This window comes from Platalea leucorodia (assembly GCF_965183815.1).
Source record: "Platalea leucorodia genome assembly, chromosome: 4".
NCBI lineage: Eukaryota > Metazoa > Chordata > Aves > Pelecaniformes > Threskiornithidae > Platalea > Platalea leucorodia.
In genome coordinates this window covers 114,062,711-114,090,182 of record NC_138826.1, presented here as the reverse complement: position 1 = coordinate 114,090,182, position 27,472 = coordinate 114,062,711, and the positions used below count along the sequence as shown (strand labels likewise).

The 27,472-nt window shown below is 39.9% G+C and overlaps 1 protein-coding gene across 4 annotated transcripts; it reads right to left on the bottom strand.

The window, feature by feature from the left end:
- Positions 1-77: 77 nt before the first annotated feature.
- NAPEPLD (N-acyl phosphatidylethanolamine phospholipase D) lies at positions 78-22,353 on the bottom strand. Of its 4 annotated transcripts, XR_014228048.1 has the most exons (6): positions 22,128-22,353; positions 10,451-10,763; positions 3,691-4,337; positions 2,542-2,656; positions 1,839-2,022; positions 1,193-1,255 (listed from the first exon to the last, which is right to left on the bottom strand). XR_014228048.1 is itself a non-coding variant. In XM_082310529.1 (5 exons), the coding sequence occupies exons 1-5, from the start codon at positions 22,322-22,324 to the stop codon at positions 1,130-1,132; spliced, it is 1,398 nt and encodes a 465-aa protein (XP_082166655.1). In that variant the 5' UTR covers positions 22,325-22,353; the 3' UTR covers positions 78-1,129. The 4 variants fall into 4 exon arrangements, 3 of the variants coding, with proteins under 3 accessions (XP_082166655.1, XP_082166656.1, XP_082166657.1); XM_082310529.1 differs by lacking the exon at positions 1,839-2,022 and having other exon boundaries at positions 78-1,255; XM_082310530.1 differs by lacking the exons at positions 1,839-2,022; positions 22,128-22,353 and adding an exon at positions 21,894-21,986 and having other exon boundaries at positions 80-1,255.
- Positions 22,354-27,472: the final 5,119 nt, after the last annotated feature.

Sequence of the window (27,472 nt, the reverse complement as noted above, 5' to 3'; positions counted from 1 at the left end):
CACAGCAAGAGCAAAAAATACACATATACCATAGACCACAACAAATCATGAACAAAAAAAATGATTTGCCAATGAATTATGAAGGAGAATAACAACCCATTTTATTGGCAACAATAGGCTTTAATTCTGTAAATTAGCATGGCAATTTGATACAGATACATTTAGCCAAGTTTTACAATACTGAACAATGTTGTAATCTCTCATTCAACTTTAAAATTATAAGGAAACTATAAGAAAAAATACCACAGCCCTGGCTTAAGACTTTTAATGTAAAAAAAAAAAAAAAAAAAAGTACTTAATAATAGGCTGAGCCAATGCAAAGACAAGCGCCATTAAGGGATTCTTCGATTTCGTGTAACAGGAAAGTTATTTTAGACACATTCAGGCCTAACTTAAAAATATTGACAAAACAATGAAAGTGTGCAGATACTCTGGCCAGCAGTAAGTTTTAAACATCAGTGATGCAATATTAAATTATCTCTCTCTTTAAAAGGCACGTTTCTTTAGATCATTGTAAAATTCAGCTTTTGTGGTTCGTCAATATACGAAAATGTAGAAGCACTCAGTAAAATAATGATTTTACTGTGCTTGTGCTTTAACAATGCCGCTGTATTGGAAGACTTCACCCCACAAAACATACAGTGAAGCTATCAAGGTACAGGGCATAACCTGAAGATTAATGACTAACAAGTGGGAGATGACACTGTAACAATGACTAATTCAAGTCAGCCATTAATTTTAAGAATATGTCCTGTGCTGAGGTTATTATTGCTGTTGCAGGTAAGATGAAGAGGTTTTTTTTTTTAAAAAAAAAACAAAAACAAAAAACCCAAACCAGTAATTTATCAGTGGCATACATAAGAGTTGAAACTGCAAGTTATTCCCAGACAATAGCTTATATATTAACCAGTTTTTAGATCACCTCTCAAAATTTATAAACAATATAACTAGTAAAATTTAGCATGATATTGGTATGCAAGTTTTAGTTCTGAAACTGACAAACCTGGCATCTAAAAATCCAATTCACTCCAAAAAATCTACTTTGTAAGTACATCATATTAATATTTGTAACATTAATTGCTAGTTCAAATCAAAGGAAGCTTCCAAGGAACTGCTTGCTACTGTTTCATTATTCAAATCCATCATTTGTACTCAAGTCCCGTGATTCTCCATGGTTTAAGACAAAGAAGTCGTCTTTTTTCAAGCCGTATCTTTCAAGAGCTTCATTCAGTTTAACTGGAGGATCCAAGTAGTACTGGAAAAATAAGAATAAAATGAGGGAAAAGATACCACTGCAGCATTTGGGGGAAAAAAAGAACATCACTGCTCTAAACAAGAAATGGTTTACTTTTAAAACATTATCAGAAAAAGGGGGGGATATATTTGTCAAATTAAAATGTTTGGTTTCATTTTCAGTTTTTAAACGACAAGAATGCTGATTTACAGTTGTAGAGTAGCTAGCAAGGCACAAGCTGTCATCCAAAAGCCAGTCGTCGTCCACGTGCTGACCTGGATCTCCCAGCAGCAGAAAGCCGGCGGTTGCTCGCCGCCAGCCCAGAGGAGGGCAGGCGCGCAGGTCAGCGGAGGGCTCGTTCGGTGAGCAAAACAAAGCTGCCAGCTTCACTGCTTAAAAACTAGCGCCATTTCAGTGAGGTCCCCTCAAGTTACTGCGTTGTGTTGGTTACATTTCAGAAAAGGCATCAGCAGGGAGAAATTATCCATTTTTTTGTGCTTCTAAATACACAATAGCATTTGTACCGCGGGCACTAGTCACGCAGATTATTAGAAGCATCATGGATAGAAAATGTTATATCCAAGTTAAAGAAAACGTGACATACCAGGTGAACATAGCTAACAGCATCAGGACTGAGTTATAAGGCAAGGTGGTGCAACTGATGCAAAGATAAGGTTGAAAAACAGCTACCAGACAAGGTGTATCAAAGTAGATGTAGATACTTCCCTTTTGCTGCATTTTTAGTCACTGTTAGGGTACCTGGATAACCTCCTTATTAGAACTGGGGACTTGGCGGGGGGCGGGGAGGAGGAGGAATAAAAAATAAACAAAAAATCAGCAACTCAGAATAACTCAGTTTTTCATATTCTTGCTGGTATTTAACTACAAATCAACTATCAAAAACACTATTCAATTTATTTACTAGACAGATTAATAAATACTGTATTGACCTACAAGCACGCAATTCTTAACGTCTCCAAGTGATGCACCACTGAGTTTACTTTTATTATTGCATATGTGTCCCCACCTTTCATGTTCCTTAGCTTTTGGATACCAGAAGTCCTCCACATTTTTTCCAATAACTCTGTACTTTCAAATCAGTCTTAACCGTGGAAATATTTTATGTAATTGGTTATGAAAAGCTAAGCATTGTTTTTAACTGCAGTACATATAGTAACTTTTCACTCATACAAAGTTTACGTTGTAAGTATACATTTACAGATACGTAGGTTAAACTGCAAGAGCAAAGCTTCATTAATGACTGTGTACTCAGGAAATCTGAACTCATGTATAGTGTTGAAATTTACCTCATTTGCTAAAGCAAAGGTCCCCCAATGAATTGCTACAGACTTCTTTGCTTGAACATCAATATGGATTCTTACTGCTTCTTCAGGATCCACATGCTGGTATTTCATAAACCACCTACCAAAACACAAAGTACATTTTTTCTGTCACCTAATTCAGTGCAAGATTTCTTCTTTACTTTCATTGGGTAAGTCCCAAAGAATCTAAAAAAAAAAAAAATGCTCACCTAATAAAAAAAATTATGGAGCATGTATGTCTGAACAACATACAGAACACTCACAATCAACAAGCTGGAATATACCAACATACCCACAAAACAGCGGTTCAGGTATTTCACTCCTCTTTTCAAACTTTTTTTTTCTTATCTATATTTTTAACAGTATAAGGACATATTACTGGTGCCTTGAGGCATTAAGGCTGTCAATTTAAATCCATCCCTGAAAAAATCTCATGCTAGCAGCGCACTCCAAAAAGCATGTGCCTCAGAAGACAGCCTAAGGGAACAGGTGGTAAAGCAGAAGAGAGAACCTGGCAATTCTTGAAAGATACTGGATTTTTACCACGTTATTCTGATTCCTATCTTCCTTCCCCAGCCTATACATGCTCTGCTTCCAGCATTGTATGAGCATAATCATCTAAAGGTTTAGATATCCTGTCATAAGTACGATACAGATGCTTAAACAAAGAGATCTTTCATACTCTATAAAGGATTCATCTTTATCTCCAGGTAAGTTGCAAAAACAGCGTTAAGGACTGAAGCAAGAGAAAAATGCCGAAAATTGCATGCATCTGAACAGTTGGATTAAACGATGCTACGTAAAAGAAAAAGGCACAAAGTAATTCCAGATTTTTACTCAACATTTTTCATGGAAGAAAGTCAGCCGATTCATCCTTGCTGTGCTTAACACTGAAGAAAAAAAAAACCTCCAAGAACACCACACATACACAGGCAAGTATCCTAGACATTTCAGCTCCATCGTCCAATTGCCTGCTTTTTTTTTTGGTCATTCAGCAATTTCCTTCTTTTGCCTCTGTATTCTATTGTAAAATCTTAATACAAGCATACCTACAGCTTTCACTTCTGGGTGTATTTTTTTTTCACTAGTATATCATTTCATATATATATTTTGATTAAACTTTGATTTTCATACCTTGGCTCATAAGCTCCAATGGGGATGGCTGCAAGATCAAAAGGTCCAAACCTTTTACCTATCTGTTCAAAAGCAACACAATATCCAGTATCTCCTGAAAAGAAAAACCTATTCCAAGGTCCCAAGACAGACCAGCTGCCCCAAAGAACCTTGTTATCATCTGTCGCAGTCCTTTTGCACCAATGTTGAGAAGGGGTGAAGACAAAAGTTACCGCATCATGACCAGGGACGCAGTTCTCTTCCCACCAATCCAGTTCAATCACGTTCTCACAACCGCATCTCTGCATCCAGTCCAAGAGCCCTAGAGGAACAAACCAGCGCAGCTCACTCCCAAAGCGTTCATTTAAACTCGTTACAGTGTTGTAGTCCAAATGATCATAATGGGTGTGGCTGATCATGACTGCATCGATTTTGGGGAGCTGCTCTACTGTGCACGGAGGTCCTCGGAAGCGCTTGGGACCCACCAGCTGAGTAGGGGAAGCTCGCTGGCTGAAGATTGGGTCGGTTAGAAATATAAGTTCATCCATTTCCACCATAACGGAGGCATGTCCCAACCAGGTGACTCGCATACCAGTTCCCGTCTTCCCAGCAAGTTCCGGCTTTTGAACAAAGTAAGGTTTTAACACTGGAAGCTCTTTATCGAGTTCCTAGCAAAAAAGAACACAACGTGCATGAGAGACTTCAGAAAGTACTTGGCCATGGAACAGAAACTGCATACAAGGCACAAATCATTACAGTCAAGACTAGCATTTTGGTTATATTTTTAGGCAACCAGAGAACTGCAACACAAAACAGATGCCTTTTTAATGACCATTCTCCCAGCTACTTCCTCCTAATTTCATCTTAGGTTTTTATAACATTTTCACATCTCTGTCAAGAGAGAGAGGAGAGAGCTGAAGAGTACCCCATCAGGCCAGGAGACCTACTAATGGAGAAATAGTCTGGAAACACTGCAATGAAAGCACTGCAAGGCACTGACAACATCCTGGGAAAGGCTTTGCAATCAGTTGCCCTTCCTGACCTGGAAAAGAACGAACACACACACACACACACACACACAGACACACACAGACACTCTCTCTGTTACTATAACAAATGCTCAAGTTTAGCTTGCGCAACGAAATGATGCGTCCCCCAAGTCCTAGCACAAGTAAGTCACAAACCCACAGATGAAGGAGAATGCAACGTTCCCAACAGCATTCCACAAAAGCTCTGTTCTATTAGCCTTTATCAGACCCTCCTTCTCCATTATGTATAGAAGCAGCGTGTGGAGGTTTACTTCACATGGCTAATGTTAGCTTTTACCATTCTCTCTTTCCATCCTGCCAATAATTCAACGAACATTCATAAAACACAAACTAAAACTCAGATCTCCTTTTTAAGATGGTCCTTTAGGCACTTATAGCTATGCTTCTCGTGATGTTTTATTGAAACCTTCTAGGTAATTAAAGTTTAATTATTACTGAATAAATCGCTATACTGATCTCCCTGTATGTTCAGGATGCAGTCCCATGAATGCCTTAAACCAATGTAAATCTATACTCCTGTGTAACAAAGTTATGGAAACCTTCCCCCACCTGCCCTCTTGTTCCAGCCTCAATGCTTATGCAGTCCCCACTCAAGCCTGACAGGTCAGAGAACTGATCCAGCTGAACATTAATCCAGAGGAGGAAAATAGGCAGCTTTCAGCTTGGTCAGCTTCCAAACTTGACTCTATGTACAGCTTCAAGAGGACAGTTGGCACAAAGGAGGCCATGGCTGTACATTATCTACTGAAACTCGTCATCAAACCACTGCTCATTCTCTCAGTTTGAACAGGAGTTATGTTCTTCACTGCAGTTTGGTTGAAATGCTTATGCAGAAGCTTTATTGCGATAAAGAGTTTTCCTACTACAAAAACCAACCAAACAGAAAGTCCTCTCGGGACTCCTGACCATCTCCAGCTCTGCCACAGCACAGCTAAGGCTCTCCTCACATCACTTTAGAAGAATTTTCCTATGTTAAGCACCTTCTGCAGACTCCTGACACTCTCCTCTCCCCGGTAATCACACTTCTGGTTCCTAGTCAGCGTCTCCCTATCACGGTTGCTGCTCTCGTTCTCTAGGTCTAGGATAGCAGATTAGTGCTACCAGTGAGCTTATACAGAGCTAACCTCCCGCTCCCTTAAAAGCCCAGCTGATGCTGCGACAGTTTAGGAGTCTAGGATTTCCCTTGCTAAAACAGTCCTGACAGCTTCAGGAAAGTTACTTTCTCCACAATATTTTATTGATTTGGAGGGCATATGTTGGGAAAAAACAAACACACACCTCCCACTCCCTGCAATCCTACTCTAAGTAATACAATATTAATGAAACTGCTTTTTCGGAGAGCTAATGGACAAGACATGTCTACTGAAAAAGTTTCATTACTGTCTCCAGGAACAAGAAATAGATAACCTGCCATAAAGCTGAATATAAGGTTAGTACAATACAATCACTTAATTCATACAAGAATAAACAAAGTATGAGTATTAGACTGAAATAATCTGCTGCTTCTCCAAGAAAGTAACATCACTTTCTTATCTCTATTTCATTCTAAGTACATGGGAACGACACTGACAGGAGAAATCTGAACCACAGAGAGTGTTATATTGTGACACTTCAATTAAAAAAAAAGAGTGAGAGATCCACAAAACTAACATAATACTCAAAAATGGAAATTAGGACAACCCACCAAATTACATGTGGTTAAGACAACAAATCAGGTTATATCAAGGAAATTAAACTCAGATATGGAATTTAATAATTAATTGTCGTAATGCAATTTAGGTCAGTAAGTACATTTTTTATGGAAAACGTTCTTTTTAAGTAGTTGTTTTTAAAGGTAGAATATAAATTATTCTGAGAACTCTAAGTGAATGCACTTTATTTTTGTTGTCATTTCACACAAACTAGTTTTTAAAATTAGTATCATGCAATATTAAGCAATACTACTAAATGGATTAAGAACCGGCTAATTGGCAGATGTGAACAATGAGTTCTTAACTGGGACTTAAACATATTGTACTGGTTTTGGCTGGGATAGATTTCATTTTCTTCCTAGTAGCTCAATATAGTGCCATGTTTTGGATTTGCGACCAAAACAGTGTTGCTAACAGGCTTATGTTTTAGCTATTGCTGAGCAGTGCTTACACAGCGTCACAGCCAGTAGGCTGGGGGGGCACAAGGAGCTGGGAGGGGACACGGCTGGGACAGCTGACCCCAACTGACCACAGGGATATCCCACACCATACGTCGTCATGCTCAGCATATAAAGCTGGGGGAAGAAGGAAAGGGGGGGACATTGGGAGTGATGGCGTTTGTCTTCCCAAGTAACCGTTAGGCGTGATGGAGCCCTGCTTTCCTGGAGGTGGCTGAACACCTGCCTGCCCATGGGAAGCGGTGAAGGAATTCCTTGGTTTGCTTTGCTTGTGCATGCAGCTTTTGCTTTATTTATTAAACTGTCTTTATCTCAACGCATGAGTTTTCTCACTTTTACTCTTCCAATTCTCTCCCTCTCCCGCTGCAGGGGGAGCGAGCGAGCGGCTGCGTGGGCCTGAGCTGCCTGCTGGGATTAAACCATGACACATTTGCATTGTTAAAGGCTTTACAGGGATGTCACTAGGACGGACACTATCAAATATTTTGAACAGTTGATTTAAAGGTAAAACTAATGGCTATAAAAGGCATTTGTGGAGATTTGTGGAGGACATGTAGACAGGAAAACTGATAAATAAAGGGTAGAACAGTTTGAACAACTAGTATGCTAACCTATTTAAACAAAATTCTGTGAACAAAAATTCAAGGCAAACCAAGAGCACAAAGGCAACGTAACCTGGAAAGCACTAACTCAATATGAGATCTACAGGTTTGTGATACATAGGCATCTGATCCAAATCAGTGATTCCCTGGGAGATGAGATCAGAAATCAGGCATTATTTTGAGCTATCATAGTAAATCATACAGGGAAATAGCTAAAGAAATTACTTCTCAGTGCATGGGGTTTGGTTTTTTTTTTTTAATATTTTACAAAAGTACACTAAAATCCCCCAAATTACCTTTTAAAGCAATAAGGACTCTACTCAACTCATAAGATTTCAAACTAGAACACAAGTTCTATTGGCAGCATACATCAAATGAAATTCTTAAAACTCATACAACACGATAAAACAACATAATGAAGGAAATACATAATCTTATGGAACCTTTATACTGCTATAGTACATTTTGTTCTCTGTCAGACTAACCAGAAACACATTAATACTACAAGAATTATAACGGATCTTTGAAATGTGGCATTAATGTCAAATCAGCTACCAACATAAGCTAAATGTGCCTAATACTGTCTTATCTTCATCACTGGAGTAATACAAAAATTCCTCCTGCTGTGCCCCTTCCCCCCTCCCATGTTGTTCTTTCCTTCCTAATACAAAGCAAGAAGAAACACATGACGGGCTTTGGTAAGACTAGCTAATTAGCTGAGGATTTTTGGTGCTTAGTGTGTACTGGAATACCACTGGATTTTACAGCAATGAGAACAATCTAAATTGTTGATCCAACAACTAATAATTAAAGACACTTCAACGGCACTGCAAAAAGTTATTAATAAAGCCTGTAATGAAAGTAGAAAAAGCCTATGCATTCTGGATAATGATAGAGGCTTGTTGTGAAGGCGTGATTATAATACATATAGCTTTTACACAGTGAAGCACATATCTGGGGTAATATATGCTTTTTTTTTTTACATATGCAAAGCACTTGGTACAGATAAACTGAACCTGCCCAGCATTATCACTAGGCACACTCAATATGGAAACTGAAGTAGGAATCTGCTCGAAGGATACGCTACCTAGCAGTGCTAAATAAAGTATGGAGTCCTTAGTATGAATCTTAAACAAGCTCAGAAGTGCTTTATGGGTTGATTTAGCTGTGGAGCAAACATAGCTGGAACAAGCATCGAAATGGCTGAGGACCCAAGAAGTGCATTTCATTGATCCCTATCTAGGTTTTTCTATTTCTGATTTACTTTACTGAGCTGCTGAATAATTACAGGCACTTAATTAAAAAATTTCAGATGCAAAGCAATAAAATTAATCCAAAATTAATCCCAACTGGGTCAGAGAGAGAGCTTTACAACTGGTACAGTGTAGATTTCTTTGTAATCATCCTTTATTGCAGGGATAATCTGGAAATTAAAGGGGAGTGCTGCAGTTCTCCACTGCCATCAGAGCTGCATATTCTGCACTCTATAGTACACTTTAGCACCGCCTTCTAGGTACTTCAGTCACTAACCAGGTTTCTGGCAAAATACAAAGCCTACTGTACACATACAGAATAGGGTAACGGTCAAAGGCAACTGAAAAAGCCAAGGTGTGAATTTTACACAAAAATGTGCCCGAAGCATCATAATGCAGCACACTGCCTCGAAAGCTGTACGCACTGAGACACAACCGCTGTTACTACTACAAGGTGCAGACAATGTGTAGAAGCAAGACACCAAATTTAAAACAGTAAATTGCTGAAAGGGATCCCAAGACCAAAATAGGTTTGCTGTGCTTCTTTCTGAGGTCAAATTGTTATTATTACAGAACAATTACAGCCAAGATTATTTCTCCCTTAAACATGTTCCGTGCCACATATCCTTAAAAAAATCCCCAAACCTCTATCATGTGTTAATAAGTAACGTGGCCTTCCTGTCTGTAAAGCTGATCAAATTCCTTCCTTCACAGTTAATTCACATAAGATAAAAATGAAAAGTGTAAGCTATTTGCTAAATACTGACTGTGAGATTTATAGCTTATGCTTGCCTTCTTGGATGCTTAAGAGCATTAACACCACCTATTTGTTCAAAAATGCTTTTCCTGGTTGCACACCCTTCAGCACAGCTTTTCCGAAGTGCAGTAAACACATTAGAAAATACACTGAGAAGTAATCCTAACTGTCAAAACTGTGGCCATTGTAACACCTGTTGTGGCCACAAAGATAACCCGGGGCTTTCCAGTATCCATTACTCTTCACAGAAAAGAAGCTTCTCTCAGAAGTTGCTTCCCCTGCCTCTTTCTTTATATACAATATCTGACAGAAGCAATACACCAAGAACAAATAATGGCGTTTCCCAGTAAACTGGCACTGTACCTTTAGTATTTCAGTACAAATATTTGCTCAGGTTAGTTTTAACATATGCAATTTTTTCTCCTGGTGTACTGAAACAGAAAAACATAGATTTGCAAACACTTCCATAAGTAAGTGACAGCAAATATTTATTACATTTTTATGAAAAAGATGTAATGTATGTAGTAAACAGCAGTCTGGGGGGGGAAAAAAAAAAGGTAAAATTTTTAAAATTAGCTATACCATATTCATCTGCTTCATCCAATACGAGTAATGTTAGTATTATGCTTCATAAGGCAACACCTATTAAAAAGAAAAGTGCGACTGTAGTTTATGACTGAGCTAAGGGGCCATTTTTGTTGGTTTTGTAAATACAAACTGAGCTGGATCAATCCAAGGGTGTGGAACTAACAGAAAGGAGAAAAAAAAAAAAAAAAACAACCTAAAGAGGCAGGAAGTAGTAACACACCTTTTGAAAAGAATAAAGTGATAATAAAGATTAGAAAAATAACACTTAGAAAAGTCTCCAAAAGATGCCTAATAAGTGTTAGTTAGAAACTGTCCTATTTTTTTTGAGTAGAGCAGAGGTAAAAGCAGTCTAAACCAAGAACAGAAAACATGCAAGTATTTACCTGCTTTGAGCATGGCACGTTGCTGTTATTTTTTTCCATAAGGGACCATTTCAAAATATTTGGCAAGGTTGGCGATTTCCATGTTGGCCACGGGTTGACAAACTTCCCATCTTTGCCTCTCTTTGATTTAGTTACATCCTCTTCTAATCTGTAGTCCAGCCTGAAGCTTTTCCTGGAGGTCCTGGAAGAATCGCTGCCCCTGGAACCTCGACCCGAATTCTGACGTTTCCTCACCGCTTCTTTAGGGTACTGGTTACACACAGTCAAAGGCTGCTCTTCACCCATTTTCTTATCCATATCTTTTTGAGGAGAACTAAAATAAATTTTAAATTAAATTAATCAATCTTTTCTTGGACTAACATCAGCATTCGTAAGACTAAATGTTCTCACACACATTAAAAACAAGCCTGCCCTTCTCATTTTATGATCTACTGTATTTTTTCCTCAACAAAATATGCTTTTAAAACAGTTGCTATTACACAAAATACTTCAAAAACATGCTGTGGCAAGTAGACATGACATCTCTCTGTAGTTCAGGCAGAATTTTACTCACTGGTATGCACAGCTTCAGATACTAAAACTATTATCTACCAACTGCAAGAGTGAGGGGGAAGGGTTCCTTAATTTACATTTTGGAAGAATAGTAAGTTCCCCCTGAAACTTATGACATTTAGTGCCTGATTTAATACATTCCCGCAAACCTGTCCAAGAGACACTGGAACTATACACTGGAACTAGGATTTGCCTATATAGTAACTTTGTTTTGTAGTAAGAGCAGCAGCCTCATGTAGCATTAATAACACATTACTTCTACCAACAAGATGCACATACATGCAGAAAAGTCCGAACACAAAAGATGCTTGGTCCTATTTCCTATTTTGTCCAAAAGGGAGGAAAAGCTTATTGTAGTAACAGTAAAAGTAACTGTTTCAAATACAATTTTGATACAAATTTAACTGAACTGACTAGTGAGAGGCCACAGAAAACTGGAATATCACAAAATAACTGAGACTTCTATAAAGTCACAACTCTGGCACATTTCTTAGAAAGCTGTGAACTCAGTAGTCAGAGTCTCTTATTCCAAACTGCACTTAAGTGTTGCAGAGTTTAGGAATACGGAGTCCTACTGATCTCATTATATCCAAGGTAGAAAAAAAACCAAATACCCTATGTTATTTAAAAGTTGCTGAAGCAATTCAGTTGAAGCTAAATTCTTCAGTTTCTATATTTACTTTCAACATTTCAGTTGAAAGTAAATACACTGTTCTGACAGTTTTTTTTTTAAAAATAGGTTGCCATTTTAAAGAGTACACAACTTTCTGGTACTTACAAGCTCTACCTGATAAAAACTAGAAGATGACCAGACAGCATGATACACTGCTTAGGTGCAGGAATAATTTTTGATAATAAATTGTGAAGTTTGTCCTGTGGAAAAACTCTCCACCACGTGTTTTAGACTATCTACTATTTCATTAACTCAGATACTCAAACTTTAGCTGCATACTCATATGAGAAGCACTGGGCTGATGTATGAAAGCTAGTCCAAACAAACAACATTTTCAGAAAACCGAATTAAAGCCCACAGTTCTCTTAGAAATTATTTCCTAAATTAGATATTTTCTAAGCAGCTGGGTAGGTGTAACTCACTGTGCCCCTCATAAGTTCATAATTACAGGGAAAAAAAATATTGTCACTGCAACATTACAGCGAAGATTTCACACACACATAAGTGTTATCAAACTGAACCCAAATGCGTTCACTGGTGATGCTCTAACTTCAAATGCAGAGCCCATCCCTGCTATCTCAGCAGCAACTGATTACTAAACAGAAAGTGTGGTGTCACTTGCAAACATATAACAATTGATAAATATTGTGAAATTTTCTTAACAAAATAACCATTATTTTGCCATACAGTAGAGATAAAATACTAACACATCAAAATTCACTTCTGATAAAGAAGCATGAACAACGTTCAGAAAACATTGCTGATATAATTTTTTAATAAATAGTACCATTGGTCATAATCTTGTTTTAATGTAATTGCTTTGTACTCTAGTTTCCCTGTAGTTTTACTGAAACCATTCCATTTATGTATTTTCTATTTAGCAATAATATACCACATCTGCATCATAATTTTAATTTAACTGTTGATACTCCTAGGCTTTTTCTCTATGCCACTAAACATTTACTGGAATCAGCCTTCAATGGAACAGCCACCCAACTTGCTCTTATACCAATTTAAGCAGATATAAATGGTAACAAAAAGAATCAGTGCCACGAAAAGGTAGACAGAATACCCAAAAAATTGTAATGGATATTTTAACTGTTACTTTTTAATCTAAGAGGGTTTGGGGTTTTTTTTGGCATTCCTCAAAGAGCATTTTCAATGCCAAGTCAGCTTATTAATTTAGCAAAGCACGCAGAAGCTGCATAAAACATCTACTCTTCTAGAAAGCATCATGAAAACAAATCACAAAAGTTTAATCAGATAGGTACTTAATTCAAGGAAATTCTTCTGTTAACATCTCAGATGTCTGATTTTTAAATATATATAACTACTGTAATTATTGTTCCTACAAGACATTTTATATTAGAGACTGGAGTGCCTAAGGTTTTATTTTTAAGCTTCTGTTTATCTATTCATTCATCTCTAAAATAGGTGAATTCTACTTTTGCTTAAATTTTCATATAAACCTTTGATCTTACTCTGAAAGTATAAACCTCTAGGGGAAGCAGGGATCAACTGTGCTGATTAAACAAAGACAATGCCAAAGCATTTAAGGCACTGCAGGTATCTGTCTGCCAACATATTTTCCACATGATGCACATACATTACTTTCATTAGTATTCCATAAGCAACTGAAGGGATAAAAGACCTCAGTGCTCACAGAATACTTTAAATCCTTTTACATGTATGAGAAAGGGACACATTTACAAACAATTAACTGACGAAGTATTCCTGATGAACTGTAGATTCCTTTGAAGTATCAATCTTGACAGTTCATTTCTGTTTCATTTAAACTGGTAAAATATAACCTAGAATATTCACGGAATACAGGAAAAGAAATCTAATTTTCATATTAAACAAAATAGTAGATGATAATTTCTTGAAAGCCAGAAATCATTAGCTTAAAATAAAACTCAACCAGTTATTAGTCCAAGGAGATTCTCACCCTTTTGCAAAAGAAAGCCTCTACAGACAAGAAGATTTGGCAGGTATATTTTAAATATTAGAAAATACCCAATCATAAATGAGCTGATTTTTCATCCAGCTTTCCTGAATTCTTCCTCAAGAAAAATAATAGTTTGACACTCGAGAAATAAATTTAAGCACTGGATTGCCAGCCAAATTATGAGCGATAGAGACACCAAAATCAAACTGGAGTAGAGTTGTGTTCATTTGGGAGGGGCAGGGGGAAGGGGTCATGTCCTTGGTGAATATTTGTTATTGAAAGGTTCCACAAGAAATCTTCTATTTTACACACTTCTAAACAAAGAGGAGAACTACTATTCTACTTTAAAGCATTAAATTGCTTTCTTAGCAAATAGAACCCATCCTTCAGGATGAGGTGACTTACCCCCAAACAAGGGCAAGTAGATTGCCTCATTTGTAAGAGGGGCTCAGGCACGACGCAACGCAACCACCCTCTCCGTGCTGAGAGGTGCTTTACTGTTTCAAGTGAATTCAGAAAAAGGAAATGGACCAAGACATACAAACTACTAAAGGAGACCATTAGTCATACCAAATCCATAAGGCCAGAAGGTACTCGAGACAGAGGGCAGAAACACCACTGTCTGATGAACAGGATGAAGCCTAACATGAATCAAAATGCAGAGCTCACATAACTGGTTTTCCAGCACCAAATATTAAGGGGCCCCTAGGAATCCACAAAGCAAGAGAGAAGTTGTACATCAGGCAGGACGTGGCACAGAAAACCCATGTCTTATGTCATGGTAAACAAGCTTACACTTTTAAACAGGATACAGCCCTTAGGACAACAGGTTTGGGGTCAATTGTTTATTTTAGCATTGCTTATATAACTGAAAACTTGGATACAAACATTTTGGCTCTGAGTCTTCTGTTTATTTAGGAAAATAATTAAAAGTTTAGTTAAACATTTTCATACTTTCTGTTCCAAAAGAAGGTTGGAAACAGGATACATTAATGCTACAAGAAGCACTCCAACATTGAAATTTTTCTTTTTAAATGGTCTTTTAAACACAGCAGAGCTTCAAGCCAAAATATTTTAACTTTCTTTGAAGAAGAAATGCATTGACATAAAGTCTATTGTGTGAGTCTTCACCTTTTCCACCCCGTCTCCTCTAACATCCGCTACTCCGTAACTGAAATGGATGTAGTTCCCCCTGCTAAGCATACAGCCATGCTACTAACTGTGAAGTCTGCCAGAACGGGTTTATCCTTCTTTTCTACACAGAAATGTGGTCGTTATTTAACAAATTCATAAGCCAGAAAGTTTACGAAAGAGTTACTATGAAGCTATAGCTTACTGGAACCCAACAACATCCAAAACACTTCACACCGACCTTGCAAAATATTCCATAGCTTTCCAAATATCCTTAATTTTCTCTATTTTTGGAGGAACAAGTTTGGCTCATTTCTAATTGCTGTCTCTCTGTATAGACTACATCCAGAACTGGGCTGCGCTACACATCACCTAGAAGGGACAGCACACAATTCCTAGCAAACTCATTTGGTTTGTGCTTCATCATGCCACTGTAGCCTTATCAAAGCAAGAAGTTGAGCTTTCTACAAGACATGTACTGCTACTTAACTCAGAAGTTTTCTTTCAACATACGTATTTTATAAGACTGCAAAAAGCACACTTTTTGGCTTGAAACTAAAAAGAAAAAAAAAAAAAGGATTTCAGCTAAAAGGTAATGTATTTGCAAACACTAGGGATCACACAAGTATTTTTCTGAAAAAAGCCTGCCGCCAGCTCAACTATCAAACAACTGCCAGCTAAGTTTTGGCTGTGCTTTCATTTTTCCTTCAGGTCTGAAATTGCCTGCTTTAATTAATGAACAGTTTGAGACTGGAAAATTCTGAATGCATTTAAACTTTTATTGTGCAGTACTTCAGGCTGTTCATCATACCACTGTAGCCTTATCAAAGCAAGAACCTGAGCTTTCTGCAAATCATATACTGCTACACAACTTGGAAGTTTTCTTTCACTATACATATTTTTTATGACTGCAACAGCAATTATTTCCGATACTCTTGGTCTTAGGATTTAACACAAAGAAGATCTCTCAAGTTTGCAACTAGATGAACCTATAAATGCTTTTATTATTTGAGATTTCTCATTAAAAGTTGCAAGCAAGAACAAGCAGTGCAGAAATTTTCATTCAAATTATTTGATATTTTAACAGCCAGCTTGGGATTCTGTGTGATGTCCTATTTCCATATTTTCCAAACATCCGCAAAGCAAAAAATCCATGCTAGTACAGCCTTCTTCCATTCTTGGATGCACCCATTTCATAGCACAGCTATAGTTGCCAGCCCAGTTCTTCTCTCTTCTCAACAGATCTGTACGTATCCTGACTCTACAGTGATCTTGTGTACGGGTAAAGAAAGATGAAGAAACGAGTTGATAACAGAAACAGAAATAGCTTTCTCCATAAACAACCTCATAGAATTAGGATGAATCCTTTGCCATTCTTATCTAGTTTGAGGGTGAACAGTAAATCAAAGCAAAGTTTTATTTAGACATTACAGAGAAAAAATATTTAGTTACAAATAAAACAAATGTGAAGCATCTACCCATGGTCATCGGTTGTTAGGCATATTCTCACAACAGCTGTATTACGTAAGCAGCCATGTCCATAAGCGAACGCATTTCTGCCCTCATTACTCGCCCAGGCTTGCCAAAACAAACATTTGTGTCCACATGGTAAATTAGTTCAAGAAACTGATCCAGCTGATAGTCACTTCTTACCTTCCCATCCCTTGGAGAAGTACTTATTTTTCACTTGCATCCCTGTGTAACCATGCAAGTGTTTATACCAACAAACTGGTTAGGACAGGGAAGGGTGAGAACAGGAATATACTGTTGTAAACAAAAACTGCTTATGCCAGCGCTGCTAACGTAATTTATTAAATACCCTCCCTTTAGAATTCTCTCAGTGTAGCTCAGTTACATACACCACCAAGTCAGATTCAGTGATGCCCCCTACCCCTAAAATACTTCATTTTCAATCTATTCCCCATCCAAGGTTTCACATTTAGTACTCATGCTGCTTAAAATCTCTGGCTGCCTCCTCCAAAAGTGATGTTTCATATTATAACCAAGCAAATTCAATAGCTACCTACCACCCAAAAGGCAGCCCACTCCCGTTACTACACATTCCTACCTCTACTTTCCTGGCATTCATTAGGGGAACTAAACCAACAGTAAGTTATTCATAGTCATTACGAGTACCTATCAGCTACATCCTTATATGCCTCTGGATACAAATGCAAATAGGCTTTAGAGTCAAATCCATCAGTAGTACCTGGAGCCAGCTATTTCTCAACCCTGAGTTAAATCTGATCAGCTATGGGCGTTGTATCAACTGCATAAAGATGCCTCTTCCTGCAACTGGGATGATACATAACTATTTTCCCTTTGTCTCCACACACCCCAACTGACTGTCCCTGTCCAATATGAGCACTTTATAGTCCCCAAACGTGTTTATGAACTGTATTTAATATTACAGAAGCTTTCTGTTACATGCACATTCTGTTTAGGTTATGATCCCTGATATGACGGTAGTTGTCCGTAGGGGCCATGCATATTAACAGAGATGACAGACCCAGTAGCAAATGTCTTTAGCTATACAGGCCTATTAAAATAAGTTATTTCCCTCTCTACCCTCATCTTTTACTGCAGTCTTGAACAAAAGTATCCAAAAGTTGGCATGTGGCCATCACATTTAAAAGAGCAGCCTAGACTATCATAATGATTAAGCACAAGAGCAGAGTAATTCTATGCTGTTGCTGAAGCAGTCATCAAAGAAAAGCAGGAGTCAATTTTCCCTACACCAGAACGGAAAGTGCTTTCCTTTGCTCCCCCTAAACAACTAATTTCATATGACTACTTAATGTACAGGGAAGAATGTTGAAAACACAAGAGCTGGAATGAAAGCTTTCTTACCTGCTCTGCAGGACTCAGGCTGACAACATACAGAAGCAAGAAGCAGCATTACAGCTGCGTTATGCTAAGCAAGACGATAACTAGATCATGAATCAAATGCAGAGTTCTTAAAATCAACAGAAAAATAAGAGAAGATAGCACATGCACACAGCTGGGCAGATAAACTGTGGACTCCAATAACAACTACAATCCCCATGGATGGCCTTTTACATTTGTACAGAATTTCAATAAAGCTTTTCCAAAAGAGCAAACACAAAACTTGTACCAACCCAGCTACAGGATCTGGACCACAACTTTAGTGTTCTGGCACCAGCTCCGCTCCTATAAGTATTTATGCAAACGAGTAGTTCATTAGTTTCAGTTGGTCTACTGATGTGACTACAGTTCATTAGTTTCAGTTGGTCTACTGATGTGACTACAGTTAATAACAGAGCCAAACCCTTCCTGGATGGGGCTTACTGTTAGAAAAAACAACCAAACTTTACAGGTTAGCATTTACAAACACACTTTAGCCACTCCCATGCGTTAACAGCCTGTGCATCTTCGGTTTAGTATTTTAAGTTATTAAGTTTTAAAATATTACAAGCTCACGCTCTGTCCTGAGGGTAAAGGTTTCCCATCTAACATCTTATGTCAATTAGATATGACTAAAAAGAAATACTACTACACATAATGAAACTAAGGCTCCAGTTGAACGTACTATGGTAGAAATCCGATTTCCTTTGTAGCACATGGCCACAGAGGCAAAGTAAGAACTGTTTTCATAAAATGGATAGAAATCATGTTAAAACCTTGATCCATAGGATCCACGTGGCAAAGCAGGATCTGAAGCAGTTCATTTATAATCAACTCCGGCACTTTTATGTCTGCAACTGCACAATTGCTATCTCCACCTCATTTACGAAGCCTTTTAATTTTCTTTTTCCTTTTCTCTCCATGCCAGCAAGGAACAAACTCCTATGCAAACTCTCTCTAGACTCACACCGAGAATAACCCTTTAAAACCCTATAAAACCTCAGTTGTCCAGGAAGTGCAGCAACGCCCAAGCACTAAACTAGTTTTTATTTTTAAGTTAATACACAGTCATACAATTTTGTTTATATACATATTTAAATTCTTGTCTATTTGATTCCCTCTCTTCAGTTCAAAGTCCAAGCACATAGGACCCAATGTTATGTCTCTGCAGTATAAAAATATTTCCCTAAATTCTTTCTAAATCTACTTAGGTTTCAACATAAGCTCAACTTTTGCTTGTCCCAACAACATTCTCTCTCTCCCTGTCTGTGTATGTATGTACACACACCCCATAGATATATGCATTTTATAGAACTATCTATAACATTTGACCTCAAATGCATTGAAATCATTTCCAGATCAGTCAAGATAAGGAAAAAAGAAGTTTTTCTTTGTTGAAAAATGTTTTTCTTGAATGCAACTGTTCAAAGACCATCTTTCACATGAGTTAAGCTAGAAGGTCATCAGCCTTTCCAAATATAAAAGTTTTGAATCTCCAAAACTTCATACTGGAAAGCCAGAAAACATGTGATACAGCACCCTTACGGTTCTTTAACTGAAACACAGCCATTAAAAGAAATTAAAAATGGTAGAATACCAGACACAGCAAAACACAAATACCCAAGGAAACTGGAAACATCACATTTTTCATGACAACCCTTTTTCCTATATAGAATCAGCCTTCTACTCTATCCCCATGACTCTAGATTATTATGTCTCTTCACGTACTCTAAATGAAATGCAAAGTGCTCTGGTTGTTAGTCAACAACAAAAGTGTTAATATTAGAAGTTGTTTGTTTGTTTGTTTTTCTTATGGAAGAGTCAAGGCACATTTCCAACACAAATGTAATCCATCTAGTAATTTTCGAGGCACCATCCTAAATATGTAGGTGTTTTAAGGAGACAAAGTATTTCATTTACACACACCTAAACAGACACACATGAACAACTTGTTATTGCCACAATCTCATTATCAGAAACAGCTGAACCTCACTGAAACCCTCTCTCAAAAAGCAGGCCACACCATGGGAGATTTCCACTTGAACAACTGAAACTGTTTCCAAATATTATAAGCAATAAAAACTGAAATCTTATCATAAGCCTTACTCAGCAGACAGAGGCACTACCAGCTCCAACCATGGTAACAGGTCTTACACAAGAAAAATCTCCTGATAGACATCTTGATATACATGCCTTACCACTTGACTTTTCACTCACACAACATCTCATCAAACCTTGTTTTTCACAGTAGGGACACAATGGCAGCAAAATGTTTTCATAGTGTCACTTGGTAATGCCCAATTCTTGCTGAACAGCTTTGTAAGGTTTATCTGCTTGGGTGTAGTTGCATGCTATTCAAACCCAAATCATCCCTTCTTTATACAGCTGCTAAATACTAAGATATTACATGCAAACAGTAAATAACACGTATCTTCTTTCCTAGATTTTCTAAGAATATTTAAACCAAGTGCAACATCTGGTTTACAGAAAAATCCTTTTTACTCAAAGCTGCATTTAGACACAAGATGACCAAGTGATTCAGCATGGTCCTGGCTCTGAGCATATTAGAAGTAGAACCCTGATTACAGTGCTAGCCAGCATACTGCAAGCTACATACTTGCAACAACTGACTGAAAAAAAATTAAACCGAGATCAAGAAGGGATTTATAGATGTGACCAAAGGATATTTTCACAACAGGTATTACATATAAAGGCACTAATTAATATGGCAGCATTTCCATTTTTCTCATCACAGATAAAACAATTGCCTTCCCATTTGCAGAAAAGAACTTAAAAGCTATTTCTGGATGGAGAATTAGCAGTTTTGGTTCAATCTTGAGCTTATAAAGGCTGAGGAAATAGCAGATTTCTGCTGAGGTAATTCCTCAAATCTACTTAGTTAATACAACTGAAGAAAATAATAATAATAATGGATTGCTTCCTTTTAAAAAGGCTGTTGATCTCTCTTGATTTGGGCCAAGCTGAAGCCCAATTAACTGTTACTTATGTTTGAACAGTTTCACTGTCATCCCTTACTTCCTCCTCTCCTGAACGTGTCCTCTCCATCACAGCAAATGAATCAGACAAGGCTTTCCAATCTCCAGGTATTCAAAATTCCCATTACCTTTTCATAATAAGTTTTTCAATTTCATATCGTTTTGGGCATTTCTAAAGCAGCTATTCCAATAACTCTTGCATTAATAAGATAAAAATCTTGTTTCTTCCTGTCTTCCTGAAAGTCTTACCTGTAAAAGGAATCAGGCTTCCTACTTCATTAACTGATAAAGCTACTACTATGAATTAAAAAATACCTGACTCTTTTTCAAGTGTCTTCTGGCAGAAAACAGAAGTGATTTTCCTGTCACTGCCTTTAGTTTCTGATGTCACTTTAGTCGGTGCAGTTTGAAAAATAAAGAAAAAATTCCAAAGTGCAAATAGTACCTTCCTTTAAAACTGAAAACTTGCTTCATAATCGCCATTTAGCAAACAGAAGAGTAAGAAATCATAATCATCACTAGAAAAACCATTTCTGCAGAAGTTTAATACGAACTTAACTGCATGCCGTCAAAACATTCAACAAATACTTTCCCTGAATCCTTACTAGAGATAATTGCCGATCACTGAGATGATTTGACTGAACTAATTACACCAAATGACTTCGTCAGTATCTTCCACTTCGCATCGACATGATACAACGCAAGAAAAATGCTGGCGATAAACATCCGTTCGTCTCTCCTCTTCAAAGCAAAACATCCACGGCACCGTCGGTACCAAGAAGCGTATTTTGGGCAGGCGATTACGTAACTTGTTTCTTTCCCAGCGCCGCTGCAGCACATTTTACTGTCAATTTACGGGAAAGCAAGGCATCGCCGCGGGAGGCCGGGGAGGGGGCCCGTACGACTTTTTCTTCCAGGATTTCTGTCACCGGTGTGAAAGCATCTCCCCGCCCCAGCTGCTTCTGGAGCGGGCGCCAGTCGCGATCTGTCACGGAGGGCCGGGGGCGGCCAGCCCGGCGCCCGCGCCGCGCCAGCGCCCACGCCGAGCTCGGGGGCCGAGGCGGCGCGGGAGAGAGCCGGCTTCACCGCTCCTCCCCGGCCGGGGGCCCGGGCTCGGCGGCCCCGCGCACCTCGCCCACCGCCGAACTTTTCCGAGCGGACGCCCGCAGCCGCTCTGCCCCGCTGCCGCCGGCGGGGCTCCCCGCCCCGCTCCCCACCGCCCCCCGCAGCGGCTCAGCCCGGCTACCCCGCCGCATTCACCCGCCGGGACCCCGGTACCGTGTGTCTGGCGAGCCCCGCCGCCGCGCTGGGAGCAGGTGCGGAGCGCCGCGCTGCTCCGGCTCCCCTTCCCCGGGCTCGGAAGGCGGCGGGTCGGGCAGGTGCCTCTCCTCCGGACGGGTACGGGGCGGCAGCCGCCGCTCGGCTCGGCTCGGTCCCTCCCTGCCCACAGGAAGGCGCAGGGGCAGCGACCCCCGCCCCCGGAGCGCTGCCTGCCGCCGGAACGCCGCTCACCTCCCGGGCTGCCCCTGAGGAGTCTCGTCCTCCTCCTCCTCCTCCATGGTGCCGCTCCACCCCCTCCGCGGCGGCTCCGCGGCTCTCCAGCAGGAGCCGTTCAACGCCGGCTGCGGCTTCCCACCTGACCAGCCCGCCGCTGAGGGCAGCGCGGCGAGCTGCAGGCGGCAGCTCCACAGCGCCCTGCTCCGCACCATGGCGCGGCCGCCCTGCCCGCCGCAGCGGGGCCCCGCCGGGTGCCGGGCTCACGGCGGCGGCGGGCCGCCTGGCGGCGCCTTAGCAAGATGGCGGCGGGGGGGGCCGGCGCTGAGGGAGCCGCGGCCGCCGGACGTCCTGGGCCCGCAGCCACGGCGGGGCAGCGCCAGGGCCGCGGCGGGAGGCCGGGCCCCGGGGAAACGGAAGCACTTGGTTCTGCTCCTGTCCGGCTCCGGTGGTTGGTAAACGCTGCCCGCAGTCCCATTTGGGAGGACGAGCGGGCTCTGACCACCTGGTGCTGCGGTGAGAAGTTTCCTAGACTCGGTTTTGTCAGGAACCTGAAGCGGTGCCGCCGTCACCGGGGGTACCGGCACTCACGGGAGGCTGGGCGCCCGAGTGAGGCCACGCGTGGCCGCCCTCCCGCAGAGCAGCCCACCTCGCAGGGCCCCGCGTCCCCTTGGCCGTTTCCCCCACGTTAGGACGTTACAACTCACGCCCGAGTTTCTTCACGCGCTGGATTACCACCATCGCCTCACCCCCCGTTCATGCCTGGGAGTAGTTCACGTGTGGCTCCAGCCGATGGGCTGGGAAGTGAGGGATTTTGAGGCACCCAATCCAGAGAAATTAGGTTCTCAGAAATAAATATGTATTTTTTTGATCTTTCCTTACCTCCTCAAGCACATAGCACAATCAAAGGTTGAAAAAGCTGTGCAGCTGTGGTATGAAAAAAAAATCGTGTATAGCAGCAATATGAAATCTAAGACTATCTGGAGCTCCGATAATATATTTATGTACGTTTTATCTTGAAGCTCAGGAATGGATGTCCAGTTTATTAGTGAAGAAATCTTACCTATATTCAGAGGCCGTGTTCTCAAGGTAGGTCTTGCGAGGCTAGAAACATGAGCCTTACTCTTCTTATCATTAATCTATCATTCTCTTAGTCTCTGTAAGGTAGAGGAAGGATAATACTACCAAGTTATCTTGTTCTGTATGAGGAAGACAGGTATATATTGGTTGCTTATGGTCAGGCAGATTTGCTGACCTTTGCCAGTGGAAAATCCTAATTTATTTCTTACTTCTGGCTCTTCTCATCTGACATTTCCTGATCATTTCATCTCCTGTCAGTATGTCTAATGTTAAGCTGGCCTTGTAGTCACAATGACTTTTATTCATATGTCATTAAACACAGATCTATATTGATTGAAGTTATTTCTACTGTTACTTTATGGAATCTAAGAGATACGAAATGAGTTAGATGATAAAGCTGCTCTCCATAGCTCTGATCAATGCCCGTTAACAGTTAGTAATAATTAGTGCCTATGTATAGAAATTTGTGCAAGCCACTAGGTAAGTGCCTCCAGCCTGGTAGTAACTGATTGCCAACAGTAGTGGATTTGGGATGCTCATCCTACACTTCAGCTGAGTATCTCCTGGTAGGCAGACCTGCCTTCATGTGTCATTTGGAAGTGGTTTGTATGTCACCAGTGCTGACAAAGCCACAGTTCAGGAGGCTCTGCTTTAGTAAATGCATTTTGTCTGTACTACAAATGTAGATGTCAACATTTGGAGTCTGCAAGTAAAGACAACTCGTGTTTGTGCAGCATGCAGTTATCAGTTTGAAAGGGAAACATCTCTTTTCTGGTATAACAACTGGTGAAGAATTACATCGTTGTTCAAGTAATTTCTGGCACTGCTAGAAGTCTATATCAGCACCTATTCTGCCACGCCAGTGTGCACAACATGAGAAAAATTCAACCTCAGAGGTGCTCTTCAACAAACCAGAATTTTGAATTGGTTTCCTGTTTCAGTATTCCCATGAGCCAACGAAGATGTCAGTCTAGTCCCGCTGCTTTGGTATGTTTTGATCTTTCAATGTCTTATGCACACAAAGGCATTTAAACTGAGGAAAAGTCCCAATGGGACATCTGTGCTCAAACAGTTGTGTAAACCCAGAACAGAGATCTCTGACTCTTAATACACCCCAGACGTGTTGTTATGCTTAGAGGACTGATGTTAGGATCCTGCAGAAGTTGGAGGCCAGAAGTTAGTAACAGATGGGAAGGTTCCAGCCATCTGTGCATGAGGTCAGAGTTTTTTGCTTGGCACCTAGTCCTAAGAAAGGGAGTTTTAATAATTGTATTTTCTTCAGTGGCATACATTCCTGGCATTTTTACTACTCAGACTCGTCCTATATATTGTCCACTATATATGGAAATGAAAAAGATTTGGGAGCTTCTTTGTACTGCAGAGAGGCACAGATACTGAGGAATAGCGAAGTGGGGTTATTTTGGGGTCAGTGCATTTTATTTTCTCACAGTGAAAATTAACAGCTGAAACAGAATCCTTTTTTACTGAAGAATTTTTTTGGGCATACGATTTCATTAACCACTTGGAAGGATAAGTTCCTTAATGCAGCTTAATCTGCTTAATGCAACAACCTATATCTTAATTAGAATCACACAGTTAGTATTTCATGAATTGTATCCGCAGTGGTGTCTTTCCCTTGGAGATAGTGTATGCATTAATCATGGGCAGGACAGCTCAACTAACTTGATGATAAAACTTCTCTTGATGAAGGATTTAACCTTCTATGCAACCAAAGTTTATCAGTATTTTGTTTAGACCTCTAAAGTGTAGAATTAATATCTTTTTCACAAAGTTTAATTTAGTCAGTTGACATAAGCTGTGTCAGAGCAAGATACTCATTGTCTTGGGCAGTAACTGAAGCACAATCTAAAGCAGGAAAAAGTAAAAATTCTGATAGTTAAAATTTCTGATAGTTAAAACTGAGCTGTTTTAACTTGATTGAAAATCCTCCTAGATAACACAATAAAAAATGTTGTACCATCTCTCGCTCCATCTTAGAATATCAAGTCATAGTCCAAAACCCCTTTAGGCTTAGTCTTGCTAGGCAATGTTTACTGTTATAGTGCAGATGCAGTTTATCGCGGCAAAAAAGCACACTCACTGTAACAGTTTGTGCTAGGTCTCTGAGTGAAATAAACTATCCTAGCAAATAAGTTTTTCACCACTCTAATACTAGCTATACTGAAATTTTTACTAGCATAGAAATTTTGCACCGAAATAAATTCTACTAGGCTAGTAAAAGCCTCTCTGGCAAAATCTGGACATAATCAAAAAGCCTAACCTAGCCCTCTAATGACAGTGTGGAGAGGAGACCACCCTTGTGGTATCCACACTGTTTTGGAGAGAAATTAAGGGAGAAAAGTTATTTGGCACCTGTTGCAGGCAGAGGCAAGCAGAGTTTCAAATCACGTTGGATGTTAAGTTACCCTGTGAAAGAGGGTTACGCAATCAGCTAATATATTTTTTATATATATGTATCTATATGTGTAGGTACAAAAGGCTTCACAGTAATGCTTAATCAAAACATTAAATTGCCTTAGTTAAAAATTAATATATAATCAATATACAATACTTAATGAAATGACTGTACATGTAATGTTTACTGTTACAAATCCCAACCTCTTACATGATAAAGAATTTGATGGTCTTTGAGACTACACGGAAGGAATTTATGAACTACAGTTAAAACAACAAAAAAAGTGCTTCTAAATATTATGGGAAATACTCTCTGATGCCTAGCTGGTATATCTTTAACTTCTACTTAGGGGACAAATCTGGGGGAGACAATAAACTGGGACCCTAACAGAGACATTTAGGCTGTGTTATACTACTGACGGGCCAGGAGCGTTCTCCAGCCCTGACACCGAATCGTACAACGCGTGTATTTTCATACAGATAAACCTTCCGAGCCCTGCAGAGCAGGTGGCTGCATCAAAATTGCTGTTGAAAGTCTCCCCTGGCCCACGCTAATCCCTGAAGCATGCTTGGGCACCGTCTGGGAGAAGGCTAGTTGGGATGAGCCAAAACTCAGGTAGCAACTTCACTAGCGATTTAATGGCTATTAAAGTGTGGCAACATCCAGGCCCATGCCATAGTTTACTGGAACACATCTAGGCTTAGACACCACCTGATTTTCAGATTTAACCATGTATCTCAGGGGAAATTAAAGTTGTTACATTTGTTTCCAAAATTGGTGAAGCTTGGCAGTGTCATTGTGAACAAGCACTACCATGAGATGATGCTGTTACAGTCAGTACCTGATAATGTATTGTAATATTGCATAACATTTTGCAAAATTGCTATCATTAAAATTTATTTAGGAAATTCAATTACAGTGTCTACAAGGCCTGATCAGATCCAGATTCCTTTGTGAGTGGCACTCTGCAGAAAGAAAAATTCCTGCCCTTTTGCAATTGCAGTTGTAATTGGGCACAAGATACAGTAACAGGTCCCATAAACAGGAAAAAGACATTCTGGATGTACAGAGGAGGAACAGATAAAAAGATGTAAGGTAGCTTCTAACACGGTTAGGTTGTTATGAGTGTCTTGACTTTTAATCGCGAATTAGAAATTGTAGAATGTTGTGCTGCTTTCATTGCAGGCGAGGTGATGACAAACTGTTTCTTTGTGTCTAATGCATTACTGAAAAGTGTCCCTCTAACAATCATTTTAGACATATACTAAAATGGATGGAGTTTGTGACTATCCTTTATTTAAGGGAGCATTTCTTACGCATAGTGCCATGGGTTGGATGTGAATCTTGGCAGTTGCCAAGATCTTAACTATACCTTCTAGATTAATTTCTGATATTGACCAGGTCACTGTCTGTATATGTACTGAACCTTATTCTCATGCCATTTATATCTCTCTGGTTTCATTTTTTGTGGCTCTAAGAAGTACTGGGCCCTAGCTCTTTGCTTGTATTCACCCCAGAGCAAGGGGGTTACCGTGAGGCAGATATGCACCATCTGACAACCCCAATGCTGGGTCTCAGTGGGTCTGTAAGATGGTCTGGCTGCCTTCGTGGCTGTGAACGTAGCCCTTCGGCAGGGAGTGCCCGTTGTGAGTCCTCTGGAATGTGGGAGGAAAATTCATCCTGCCAAGACACAGCTCGCTTGTTTGCCATATCGTCAGCCTGAAAAATGAGAGGGCTACTGCACTGGCAGTACTACAGAGTACTCGGTATGAGAGTATGGAAAAATGTACTCTTAAGTACTTCGTGGTGGAAATATGCTGGCTGGGGATGTTCCAGGCTGTGTACATCTGCAGAAGAAGTACCTAGA